The sequence below is a fragment of the Paramisgurnus dabryanus genome, chromosome 12 (genome assembly GCF_030506205.2).
Source record: "Paramisgurnus dabryanus chromosome 12, PD_genome_1.1, whole genome shotgun sequence".
Taxonomy (NCBI): domain Eukaryota; kingdom Metazoa; phylum Chordata; class Actinopteri; order Cypriniformes; family Cobitidae; genus Paramisgurnus; species Paramisgurnus dabryanus.
In genome coordinates this window covers 156962-169883 of record NC_133348.1, presented here as the reverse complement: position 1 = coordinate 169883, position 12922 = coordinate 156962, and the positions used below count along the sequence as shown (strand labels likewise).

General features: G+C 37.8%; 1 protein-coding gene across 4 annotated transcripts in view; it reads right to left on the bottom strand.

Annotated features, from left to right (window-relative positions):
• The window catches only part of cdc42bpab (CDC42 binding protein kinase alpha (DMPK-like) b), a 69038-nt gene that overhangs the window by 24793 nt on the left and 31323 nt on the right, over window positions 1-12922 (bottom strand). For 3 of the 4 annotated variants that reach the window (XM_065268398.2, XM_065268397.2, XM_065268399.2), the window contains exons 6-16: window positions 8987-9080; window positions 8698-8898; window positions 7714-7962; window positions 6241-6320; window positions 5469-5629; window positions 3785-3898; window positions 3529-3662; window positions 2654-2896; window positions 2267-2377; window positions 914-1164; window positions 284-377 (exon numbers count right to left, since the gene is read on the bottom strand). In XM_065268398.2, the coding sequence (XP_065124470.1) occupies window positions 284-377; window positions 914-1164; window positions 2267-2377; window positions 2654-2896; window positions 3529-3662; window positions 3785-3898; window positions 5469-5629; window positions 6241-6320; window positions 7714-7962; window positions 8698-8898; window positions 8987-9080 (1732 nt within the window). Of the gene's footprint in view, window positions 1-283; window positions 378-913; window positions 1165-2266; window positions 2378-2653; window positions 2897-3528; window positions 3663-3784; window positions 3899-5468; window positions 5630-6240; window positions 6321-7713; window positions 7963-8392; window positions 8414-8697; window positions 8899-8986; window positions 9081-12922 lie in introns of all 4 variants that reach the window. The other variant, XM_065268396.2, reaches the window with a different exon arrangement.

The window sequence follows — 12922 nt, the reverse complement described above, 5'->3', positions numbered from 1 at the left end:
AAATAAGAAGCCCTTTACTATTCGATAGGTCCGAACTTGCAGAATTATTTGACTGGCTGATTCCGGTTTCTCTTCGGTCCAAAATAAACACTGGCTGTGCCAAGCAGCAATTTTGTGTGTAAGTGTGAGTGAGAGTGGTTACGATCCCTTTTTAGGAATGTTGGAAAATTGAGGGAAAGTGCCAAACGGGAAAGGAGAACTTCAAGATGTAGATGAAAGAGAAGTACAGTATAGGGTTGATGAATATCATGAATATTGTGTTTAGGAGTTATGGAGATCTCACCTTCTCTATTTTACTGGTGAGATTCTTGTTCTCCTCCGTCAAATGAGCTCTCTCCTTCTCGTTCTCCATCTCAATCTCCTCTCGTTCTGTTTTACTGTATGAACACATCAATGAAGTTTACAGCAAAGCTATATTCTGCTCCAAAGAAACCATAGAGACCTTTAACCCAAAGGATTAAGAGCAGAGTTTTGTGGTTTTAGTCCAACTTTGAAGCTTACTTTATATGGCCTATAATGTGCCCTGCCCAAGTTTGCTTTTATAGATTTAATAGTTTTTAAAGAAAATATACAGGGTCTTTAAATGCAAAGGAAAACATGTATTGGTTTACATTATTGGCACCAGTAGCTGGTGGTCTAAACTTAAGATCTTAGCTTTTTGGCTGTTCACGGACCATCTGATATTGCACATAGCAGACAAACACATTCCCAAGATCTAAATATTCTGTTTTGTTTTCAGAAACCAATTTATTATACCAATAGGTATTAGGTTGTCATTCACAGAACCAGCCAAGAAAACACTATAATATATATATATAGTTTGATATACTAGAAAAAGCTAGTAACTGCACAATTACTTTCTACAATGAAAGACATAAAGGGAAATAATGCTCGCGTATGTTCATGGACGAACCTTTCTCTTCGAGTTTTCTCCAGTTTATCTTTAAGCATAAGAATCTCTTTCTGGAGCGCGAGGTGTTGGCTCTCAGCATCGTGTAGCTCCTTCTTCATAGTCTTTATCTCAGCGCTGTGAAGCGTCTCCCGACGACACATCTCTTCCTCGTACTGAACGTTCTTCTTCTCTAGGTCTGCCCGGACCCGAATCAGCTCCTGCTGCTGGTCCGAGCTCACAGCTGTGCCGGAGGGTCCGGACTGTTTTAACTCCTGAAGGATAATCCAGACATATAGTGTAATGAGCTCATACCTCTTATTAATCGACAAAATCTACTTATTAATCATGTTCTCTAAGATCCTTGATTGTGATTGGTCGATTTTATTACAGTAAATGTGTAGTGACCATTATTTAAAGAGCACCTATTTCATAGATAAAAAACAACGTTATTTTGTGTATTTGGTATAATACAATGTGTCTGCGTGGTTTATAGTTAAAAAACACATTATTTTCCATATTTTTGAGCTTCCAGATTTTACTCTCTACCTGAAAGCACGAATTAAAAAAGCCCTGTGTCCCTGATTGGCCAGCTAATCTGTATGTTGTGATTGGCCTGAATATCTCTGGCGTCAGCCGGATATGTGACGCCCCTTACCATGTTTGAAAGATTTGCTCACAATGCAATGCTAACAGGAGTTAACTTACAGGCTGTGAGTCAAAGCGTGAGGAGTTATGATAATGTCGGTCTTTACTACTACATCACCAATCTCAGGAGGTAAACTGTTGCTTACAATCCGTGTGTTTGTTCAAGAAAAGAGATTTACATTGGAGATGATAACTCGCGCCATCGTTTACTTTGGGGTTTGTACCATTTGCATATCATTAACATGTACTAATACACACTTACACACCAAAGGAAATGTAAAAATGTGAATCGGACAATAGGTGCTCTTTAACTATAGTGTTTTTTTTGTAGTAATACCATTTTGTAAGGGTTGTCATATGAGACACAAAAGTACAACAATTTGATGTGATTTGAAGTTGTTGACATGCCACCATGTTTAAATGCATCACTTCTGTTTACATTTCAATGAAATAATATATTAAACATATTAACAGTTTTGTCTTGTTTCAAAAGAAATTATTATGCAAATTATGATAATTTTATGTTTAGGTGAACTATTCCTTTACGTGGAACAATATACAGTCAGACCTGAACATCATGTCAAGGTTTACTCTGTGATAACCAACTGACTATTTGTGACCCTGTGTGTGAAATCCAGGCTAAAATCGTATAATCTAATTATGAGATTAGGAGCATCAAAGTTTGATTTCATCCATTGAAATCCCATACATGTATGAACTGTGAGTTACCTTCATGCCATCCAGCTCTTCTTCTAGCTGTCTGCTGTATTGTTCGGATCTCTCTCGTAGCTTTTTCTCCTTTTGAGCTTCAGCCACGTGTTCCTCAACCTGAGCCTCCAACTACAACATCAAACACTTAGCCAACAAATACGATACCAGCATCTAACCATCATCAAGTGAATACTGGTCTAAGCTGCATAGGCTACCGCTACTAGCTAAGTAGGTTATTTATTTCATTTATTTAGGCAGTAAAACACACAAAACTGACATTAAAGGGCTGTAGGAATATTTATCATATCCTCTTTTCTTACATTTCAACACATGCAAACAACCAATCCTTAATTAATTCAAAGCATGATTCAAAGTTTTCCAAAGGCTGTTATGGTGCACGCTTACCTCTTTACGTGTTCTCTCAGCCTTGCGGATATCCAGTCGCAGGGCTTCCAGCTTCTGCGAGATGCCCTCCATCTCCTCCTCTTTGTCTCGGAGCTGTCGGCTCAGTCGTTGTTTTTGCGAGCGAAGGTCGCTCAGTTTTTCGTTCAGCTCCGAGAATTCCTCCATGGCCAACTTCTTCTGACTGTGAGCCTCCTTCAGCTCTTTCATCTGAGTCTTTAGCTTCTCAGTCAACTCCAGCAGCTCCTGAACAGATGTAACCATCGAATACATTACAGAGACTAAGGTAACATTGCAGAGTGTTAACTGAGTTAAAATATGTTAGCAGTCCACACAATCAATCCAAAAAGTTGGAAAATGTAGATAAAACCAGGTTTTCGTTACTAGTTGTCATATGCATGTTTCATCACACACAAATAAGATTCTTTTATGCCATCATCTATATGTTACCATGGATGTGCAAGATATTGATCGCTAAATAAGCTCAAAATATGAAACATTTTGTCTTATTGTTTCTTTTTAGAAGACATTTAATAACCCACTGAAGTCATTTGAATTGCTATAATGATGGATGAATGTGTTTTTTGGAGCTTTGCCATGTTGAGCCCGATACATAAAAGTAAAATGAAGGCATTTTAATATTCAATTATTTGTTTGAGTTCAACTTAAAAAAGGAAGTCATATACATTTGGGATGGCATGAGGGTAAATTATGAGCACATTTAATATTTAGGGGAACTAAATATGAAACAAAACAGAAGTATCATTGCAACCACAGTTGGCATGCACTTGCAGTTTCAGTCGCTTTAAAATGCTTTGGTGGACACGGGGCTTTATGGTTGTCTGCCTCTTTCACAAAATACGACAGAATTTAAGTACCTTGTGTAGATCGTCCTTCTCTTGTGTGATACTCTTGAGCTGTTTCTCTAAACTCTTGATGATTTTAGAAGAGTCTTTGAGATCTTTACGGGCTGTGGTGACCTCCTCCAACTGCTGCTCCAGCTGACCAGAGTCTGCCGTAATGAAACATTATAGAGTAAATCAGATATTGTAAACTCAGTGGATAATCAATACAGTACAGTAAAAAAACACAAGACCGGGATTCAGCCCTGAATAAGTGATATTGAGCTTTCACCTGCTAATTGTTTTTTTAGTATGTCGATCTCACTCTTTAAACTCCGGATCTCGACTTCTTTATTAGCATTCACCGGGGCGTCTGAATCTGGATACTGCAGTGCCTGAGTGGCCTCTATGGGACACAAGGTAATAAAAGATCATGAAAAGTGTGTACACTGTAAGAAATTACATAGACAAGAAAACAAATTATTGTTACTTCGCCCGGCATGTTTTATTTTGTGCCATGTAACTACTCATGTAACAGTTTTTAAATAGGAAAAACATGGAAGGAATTGGTGGCTTCTAAATTCATCCCTGTTTGGATCCTAAGGAATGAATGGGGCTAGGCTAAATGCTAACACATTCATGACGCGCTGTACAAAGATTAAGTGCACGCATTGATAAAAGATAGGTATGTATTAATTAATCTAAGTTGAGGTAAAAACTTAGTAAAATATTGAAAAACGCTGGTGTTTTTCTTAAAGAAGTTTTTTGCAGTGTACACTCACCTAAAGGATTATTAGGAACACCAATTAAATTTCTCATTAATGCAATTATCTAATTAACCAATCACATGGCAGTAGCTTCAATGCATTTAGGGGTGTGGTCCTGGTCAAGACAATCACCTGAACTCCAAACTTAATGTCAGAATGGGAAAGAAAGGTGATTTAAGCAATTTTGAGCGTGTCATGGTTGTTGGTGCCAGACGGGCCGGTCTGAGTATTTCACAATCTGCTCAATTACTGGGATTTTCACGCACAACCATTTCTAGGGTTTACATTGATAATGACTTGAACATCCAGCATGCGGCAGTCCGGTGGGCAAAAATGCCTTGTTGATGCTAGAGGTCAGAGGAGAATGGGCCGACTGATTCAAGCTGATATAAGAGCAACTTTGACTGAAATAACCACTCGTTACAACCGAGGTATGCAGCAAAGCATTTGTGAAGCCACAACATGCACAAGCTCACTAAAATTGGACAGTTAAAGACTGGAAAAATTTTGCCTGCTCTGATGAGTCTCGATTTCTGTTGAGACATTCAGATGGTAGAGTCAGAATTTGGTGTAAACAGAATGAAAACATGGATCCATCATGCCTTGTTACCACTGTGCAGGCTGGTTGTGGTGGTGTAATGGTGTGGGGGATGTTTTCTTGGCACACTTTAGGCCCCTTAGTGCCAATTGGGTATCGTTTAAATGCCACGGCCTACCTGAGCATTGTTTCTGACCATGTCCATTCCTTTATGACCACCATGTACACATCCTCTGATGGCTACTTCCAGCAGGATAATGCACCACGTCACAAGGCTCGAATAATTTCAAATTGGTTTCTTGAACATGATCATGAGTTCACTGAACTAAAATGGCCCCACAGTCACCAGATCTCAACCCAATAGAGCATCTTTGGGATGTGCATCCCACAAATCTCCATCAACTGCAAGATGCTATCCTATCAATATGGGCCAACATTTCTAAAGAATGCTTTCGGCACCTTGTTGAATCAATGCCACGTAGAATTAAGGCAGTTCTGAAGGCGATAGGGGGTTAAACACAGTATTAGTATGGTGTTCCTAATAATCCTTTAGGTGAGTGTATGTGTCATATGTCTTGATAACATTGATAATGACTTGAATGTTCATTATAGGATTTATTATGCACTGTTGCCATTTATATACAAAACTTTCCCTTACAGAATGCCCTCACCTTGTAGTTTACGGGAAAGTTCCATCTTTTCCTGTTCCAGACGTCTGATTCTCCTTTCATAAGCTTCGGAAGCCAGGCTCTCCTCCAGACTTCTCTGAAGATCAGCATCTACCTGTGCAGTTCCCACAGACTCCCGCAGACAACCTCGGTCTGACAGTGTGCTACACACGTACACATAATAGACTGCAGTTAAGACTTGAATAGAAATATTTTAACATCACAATCTAAATCATGCACTTTTACATGCTGTATACCCCAGGGGTCTACCACAATGGATAAAACAATCTGGAGGGCTACTTTTAAATATAGTCTACTCAAAACCTTTTTATTTTACTTGTTGATATGTTTTAGTATTGTTTAAAATGTTACATAAACCAAGCCAAGCTAATATAAAAAATATGTAATAAATACATATTACAATTGAGACTATTAATAGAATGGGCTTTGGCGGGCACCTCACAAACTCTGCGGGCACCAAGTTGGAGACCCCTGGTATACCCAAAGATGGAAATGTATGAATCTGCATCTTGAACCGTTTTAAGCCAGTTTATTAATTTAAGCTAGTCTTCCAGCCTGGTCTGTTAAGTGGCTTTGAGAATTTCTTAGCTAGTCAGACTGAGAGAACAGCCTGCTTACCAATCAAATCAAATCAAAACCATGACAGCAAGGCTGGGAAACCAACTAAAACCAGATAAGGCCTGCAAAACAGCTTATGCCAGTTTAAATAGTTTTTTTTAGAAGGTAGCATGACAAACACGATATTCTGACTCACCATTTGCTTGTGTAAGTAAAGCCTACAAATGGAAGGTGGTGTCCAGAAAACGCTGTGTGAGAAGGTGGAGGCAACGTCTCCTAAAATATTTCAGAAAATCAATATAAGACTCAAATATCCATTAAACTCATTTAAGTTTCTAAATGCATCTCTACGTAACTCATCGACTAAGCAGATGACTAAGGCATTTGGGTGGAAAATATATGAGGAGTTCAGAGGCAAAACCCTCTAAGGGCCGCTGACATGTTTTTTGTAAATGAGCAATTTTGATCAGGCTTATGTTTAGGTTATTTCACTTTAATGGCAATCAAAATGTTCTTAGTCAGTAACATTTGAGCGTCCACTACACTTTTTCTACAGTGTCGTTGGCAGGGCAACCAGAGCATTGTTTGACGCTCTCACCGGCAGCGGTGTGAATGTACAGTAAGTGCACGCAAGCTTTTTTTGACAAAAACCTCATCTTTAAAAAAAATCCACTTTGTTGGACAAGACATTGATTAGTAAACAGTTGCAAAATCACTAAAGATGCAACTAGAACATTACAAAAGATGTAAAAATTAAGTAACTGAAGCACACATTAGGGGGTGCTGTGATTCATGTGACTGCCACATTTGGGTTGTATTCAGGTCAAATTACTCACAAGGGACCCAAGTTTGAATGTGAAACACTGTCGTTTTGTGTGCTGATCTTCATCAAATTTATTTTCTGTACACTTAGAAAGACTTCTTTTAAAAATCTATGTGGCCTTTAGAGGATTCTGCGAACAAACTGGTATTTCTGAATAGCCTGAGTTGGGAATTAAGCGGAGTTGAAGTGAAAGTATTGGATGAATATATAATACATGCTAAGAGCATTCGGTTAATATCATTATTTAATTTTTGACAAAGGTGCCGTTTAGCGGCTTTTCATCTTGTATGCTTGTATGCTTTTGTAAGCGCAGTGGATAAGACACTCGCCCGGGATCGAATCCACTGTGACACACCATTGTGTCCCTGAGCAAGACACTTAACCTCTAGTTGCTCCAGAGGCGTGCGACCTCTGACATATATAGCAATTGTAAATCGCTTTGGATAAAAGCGTCAACTAAATGAATAAGTAAGTAAGTAAGTAATAAATCCCAACATGTAATACTTAATTTTTACCTTTAGAGGCCGCCATAATGTTCAGTGTGTAGTGCAATCTGAATCCATGAAATATAAAGTGCCACAAAATATGTTACAGTTACTATAGTTAATACTATGGTATGTATTATGTACTATAGTTTTTTTCATGTGGATATGACAAAAGCAGAGCTCCTTGTAACACACACACTCTCTCAGTTGGTAGTTCTTGCACACACAAAATCTGTTTCGCCCCACTCTTGCCTGCTTACCTCTCTGATTTTCATCATTTTGATCAGCGTTTATTTCTATGCTTTCTGTACTGTTCTTATCGCTTATGTTACTTTCATATAGAATAAAATGAGACACATACGCAGTTTTTGAGGCAATCATCGTCCACGTCAAAATTAGAGGTGTCAGTGGGGCTGCTGACTTCAGGGATGTAAGGGGCTTCACACATGCGGATGTTGTCCCAGTCGATACCCACGAAAAACGGGTGCTGCTTAAAGTCATCGATGCCGTTCTGGCCCAGTCGGTGCGTTCTACTGCAAATGAGTCGTCGAATCAGATCTTTAGCTTCTTCTGAAACATCCGTCATTTGAAGTGGGAACTGGAAGCGCTCCTGGGAATAAAAAAGGGATTTACATGAGGGGTTGCTTACTTGATTACCTAACTACACTAGTATACCAGTAACCCAGTCTGTGCAAACCCAGCAAAAGTAAGTTTTTGTGATTTACAATATTGACTGAGGAAGGTCATGTCAAAGATTAAATCAAAGTATAATAAATTATTGAAATCAAACGTTGATGCACCTTACCTCATTATTTGATTTATTATGAGGCTTTAGCCTAAATTTCACAGACAGGGTCATATATACTAAAAGTAACAGGATGTTGGGATATTGGTTTGGAACAATGAGGGTGAGTAAATGACAAAATTAAAATTTTTAAGTTAGCAATTCCTTCAAGATGCCACTAAAGTCCCCTTGGTTTTTTACATAGCAAAGCTATGCACAAAACTAAATAAACCTTGATGAAAAGGTGAATTTTTACCTCATTGTTAGGTTGAGATGACTAATCCAGAATAAAATAGTAAAGGAAAAACAGAAAAAATGTTTTAATTCACTCACAATTCACTGCTAATTCGACTCTTTTTTAATTTATTTTAAGCAGAAGAAAGAGAGAGATTTTGCTCTTGAGTAATGTGAACAATCGGGTCCCCTAAAAACGAAGTTACTCCACCGCAAACATATTTCAGGACACACTCACAAATAACATCATGCTTACATGCACAACAGGAATGTCAAGCGCTTGGCACAACATCCACCACAAGTCATCATATGATGCAAATGACTCACCTTGTGGTTCATGATCTTGCCGTAGGTCTCCACCAGAGATTCGGCGTAGAAAGGCGTCTCTCCATACAGCATCTCATACATGCAAACACCCAGAGACCACCAGTCACACTCCGGTCCATACTTTCCCTTCCCATCTTCCATAGCCTGTAGGATCTCTGGAGAGATGTAGTCTGGAGTTCCCACTGCCACGGACGACTGGACCTGAAGGAAAACAGGCAACAGGAAGTAAATAAAAAAATCTTACTAGGAGACAGAAATGGTGAGCTTGAGGATTTCACATTGAACTCACTGTTCCATCTTCCATGAGTTTAAGACAGGAGCCAAAGTCAGCCAATCGGATGTGACCGTTCATGTCCATCAGAATATTGTCCGGCTTAATATCCCTGATTATACATAAAACAAAGCAAAACAAAGCAAACACTCATTTAAGATGTAAGACAAATCTAGAACTGATATGTATACTACTGTATAGTATAACCATGCACATTGATATTGTACCATGGCAATGTCTTATATTTGGACTGTGGTAAAATGTCAATAAATTAAAATGAGACGACGTGCTTTTATTCATTGACTCGAGGCAAAAAAGAATCACCTAGCAACCCCACAGCAATGCAATAATCAAAGGGACTATAAAGGGACTTCAAGCGAACCCAAAGCAATGCACTTGAACAATTAAAAAGACATAGCTAATGCACTACAATCTCTCAACACACACAGCAGCACACTTGCAACCACCAAAAGCATCATGGCAGCAAGTACTGTGTATAAAGACATTTAATCAGAAAATGTATAAATCTAGTTCAGTTGATATATAGACCTTTGCACTAGTAGAGCAAACGGCTATATAATGGGTTCAATCCCAGTGAACACAAACACACAAAAACATTTTTTGCATAAAATTATCTGTCAAATGTGTAAATGTAACGGCGAGCAGGTGGACAGAGCAAAAACCTTAGGTGCCCTAATGAGGGTCAAAGGTGACATACAGGGGTCATCGGCTTGAGCCAAACTTCTGTTGCCACTGTGCATAATTCAAATAAAGGCCATGACACTTCTGGACACTGTACAAGATGTTAAACACACGTATGTTCATCCACATCAATAAATCATGCAACTGTCCCACCGTTGGCATAAGTACAAAGATGACAGTGTAAAAAGGCATAAAAAAAACTTAGAAACACATGTACATACACAGTCTTACTTATATTTATTCAGCACATCATTAATCATAACAGCTGATAAACTCTAAAACTCTAAACTATTGGCAATTTGGCATGTTCTTTCCTGCATTTAACAGCCTTAAAAGACAAGACAGGTTCACACACTGTGTATGTGTGTGTGCGAGTTGCGATCTAGCTTGGCAAAATGCTCATATATTGACTGAGGGCAGAAGTGGAAGGGAGAGATTTTTTCCAAGTGTTGAATTTTAATGTCAGCAATGTGACAGAAGATAAAGTATGTTTAAGTTGAAAGACAGATGACCAATGCATACACTGCCGCCAAGCATTCAATTGGTAACACTTTACAATAAGGGTGCATTTGTTAACATTAGTAAATGAATTGGCTAATATGAACCAAAAATGAGCAATAATTTCTAAGCATTTATTCATCTTTGTTAATGTTAGTAAATGCCAATGCAATTGTTTTATATTGGGCATTAAATAATGTTGAGGTGATGTAATAGTAAAACTATATTAATAATTGCTGAACTTAACATGAACTAAGATAAATAAATGCTGTATTGTTCAGTGTCAGTTCATGTAAGCTAATGCATTAACTAATGTTAAAAAATGCAACCCTAATGTAAAGTTACCATTCGATTTAATTGGTCAAAGTTTATTCTACAGCGCATTGTTGTAAAGCTGCTTTGCAGAAAATACATATTAGTAAATACAGTAAGTAAAGAGACAAAAGCAAAGATAAATGCAACAAATATAAAAAATATGAAAAATACATGCAGTGCTGATTTTTGGACATTAAAATCATTAAAAGACATTAAAATTGGGGTGGACGGGGCAAAAACGGGGCTAGTTGTAACACGGACTGATTACATTGTTGCTCAGGGTTGATCGATTTGTTTTTTCCGTATTGATTTCACGCTGTCAAAAGACAGTCTCCCGCAAATTATTGGAAATATATAATGTTTTACCAGAGAGTTATTGCTGAACGAGTGTTTTGGAGGCATGTAAGTACATTTTTCCATCATATGTTGTTTTGGTTTCTGAGTTGGGCGTGTAAGATACCAAATCCAATGCTATATCATATTAATCGGTGTGTTGTTGACTAAAACATACAGTAGCATCATTTTGAAATATGTCTGCAGCTCGTAGGAACTTTTATGTTGGACTTGAAAATATTTTGACCCAGCGGGGTTAATTGTAACGCTGTGTTACAACTAACCCCATCAGCACTTAGGATATGAAAACAACTAACGTTTGCGTAATTTGCGCCGTTGTTCTAAATAGGCTGCCCACAAATGATTGCTGTCTGCCAACAAAATAAATGTGCCTGTCTTATCAAAAATCGTGTGTCAAATTTATTTTTGTTAATATCTTTAATATTGATTGAATAAAGTCGTGTCAAAGATTAAAATCATAATGAAATGAATGGCTAAAATTTGATGCTCATTATCTCAGAATTAGATTTTTAAACTGTAGGTTATTACCGACTGGGTCACGTATAAAAAATGTTTTGTCATAATTGTGCTGCTTTTTCTCACATATTTAGACATTTGTATCCATTTATAATTGAACTATTGTTAGAAAAGGGCTGGATGAATGAATACCGTGTGGATACCTGTCTATTATAGACAGATTTATAAACAATATCCACTTTAAGTATATAAACAAATAGTATTAAAATATTTTCCTGCAAACTTAATTTTTAGCAAGTGTTACAACTAACCCCCTGGCTGTTACAATTAACCCCACCTATGGGGTAAGTTGTAACGTTTGCACTTCTGTTACATTTGGTGTAATTGTCCAAGAATGGTATAGAAACAAACTTCAAATGTTCATTTGTAGCAGAGATGTGTGTGTTGCTTGTGTAAAATATAATTCATCAAACTCAAAAAAAAATTGAATGATTGAGCCAAAACCAAAAAGCGTTAAGTTGTGCCCCGCTCTCCCCTACATTAGCAATACTAACTGGGACATAATTTTCTGTTGATTTTTTTTATTCAGACCTATGAAAGTAAATCAATGTATTAAACAAATATCTGGATCAAATTGTTCACATGATACATATAAGCGATAACTGTACAAATTGTTTGTAGGATTGCAATCGGACAGTTATTCATTGCGCTATTAAGCAAATAAGCATCACATTTTTCAAATGATATATATTAGTGCTACTAGCTATACAAAAACATCTAAATGGAGAATGAAACCGCATCATGTGTCAAGAGCTTTCACATAGAGAGAAGTCTGTCTGGGATTGTGGTAGGAACTCAGTGGGTGTTGGAACTCAGGCCATAATGGCTTGACCTCAATCCACACTCCACAATAATGAAGCTGTACTGTCAAAACGTTTATAATACACAGCACACCTAAATTAGATTTAATATAAATATTAGTAAATATCGAATAAGTGACCTTACACATTTGAACGATATTGTATGAGTTTTATAAATTAACCAGCATGTTGTTACTACTACTTTTTAATTGAAATCCTAATGCAAAAAATTTATTTTACTAATTAATCATTTAAACACAGCTGACCTCTAAATACACAAATCCATCACCAAAACAAGACCATACTGCCCATCACTCTCTTTATTTTGAATGTCACATTAGTCTTTAACAGCCTTGTCTTGATTGGCTCATTCTCACAGTCATGGGGCTCTATCTTGCACCCAGCGCAATTGACTTTGTCCGTGACGCATGTATCATTCGTATTTTGCCCCGGCGCACAGCGGGTTTTTCCCGTCACAGAAGCACGTCGGCAAACTAGGGAATGAACTTGCGCTCCCTGGGTGGTTCAGCGCGAAAAAAGAGGCGTGTTCGGGCGCAAACCATCCCTGATGCTATTTTGCAGTTTCAAAAAACAATTGCGCCACTGACCAGAAAAAAAAAGTTTAAAGTCAGTGGCGCGTTGCGCGTTGTTCATTATGCTATTTTAAGGGCGCATGCTTGACCATAATGTATAGGGTGCACAACGCGCATACACTTTGCTTATCTAATCTACACAGATGCAACAGTTATTTTTGCAAATCATAAATTGT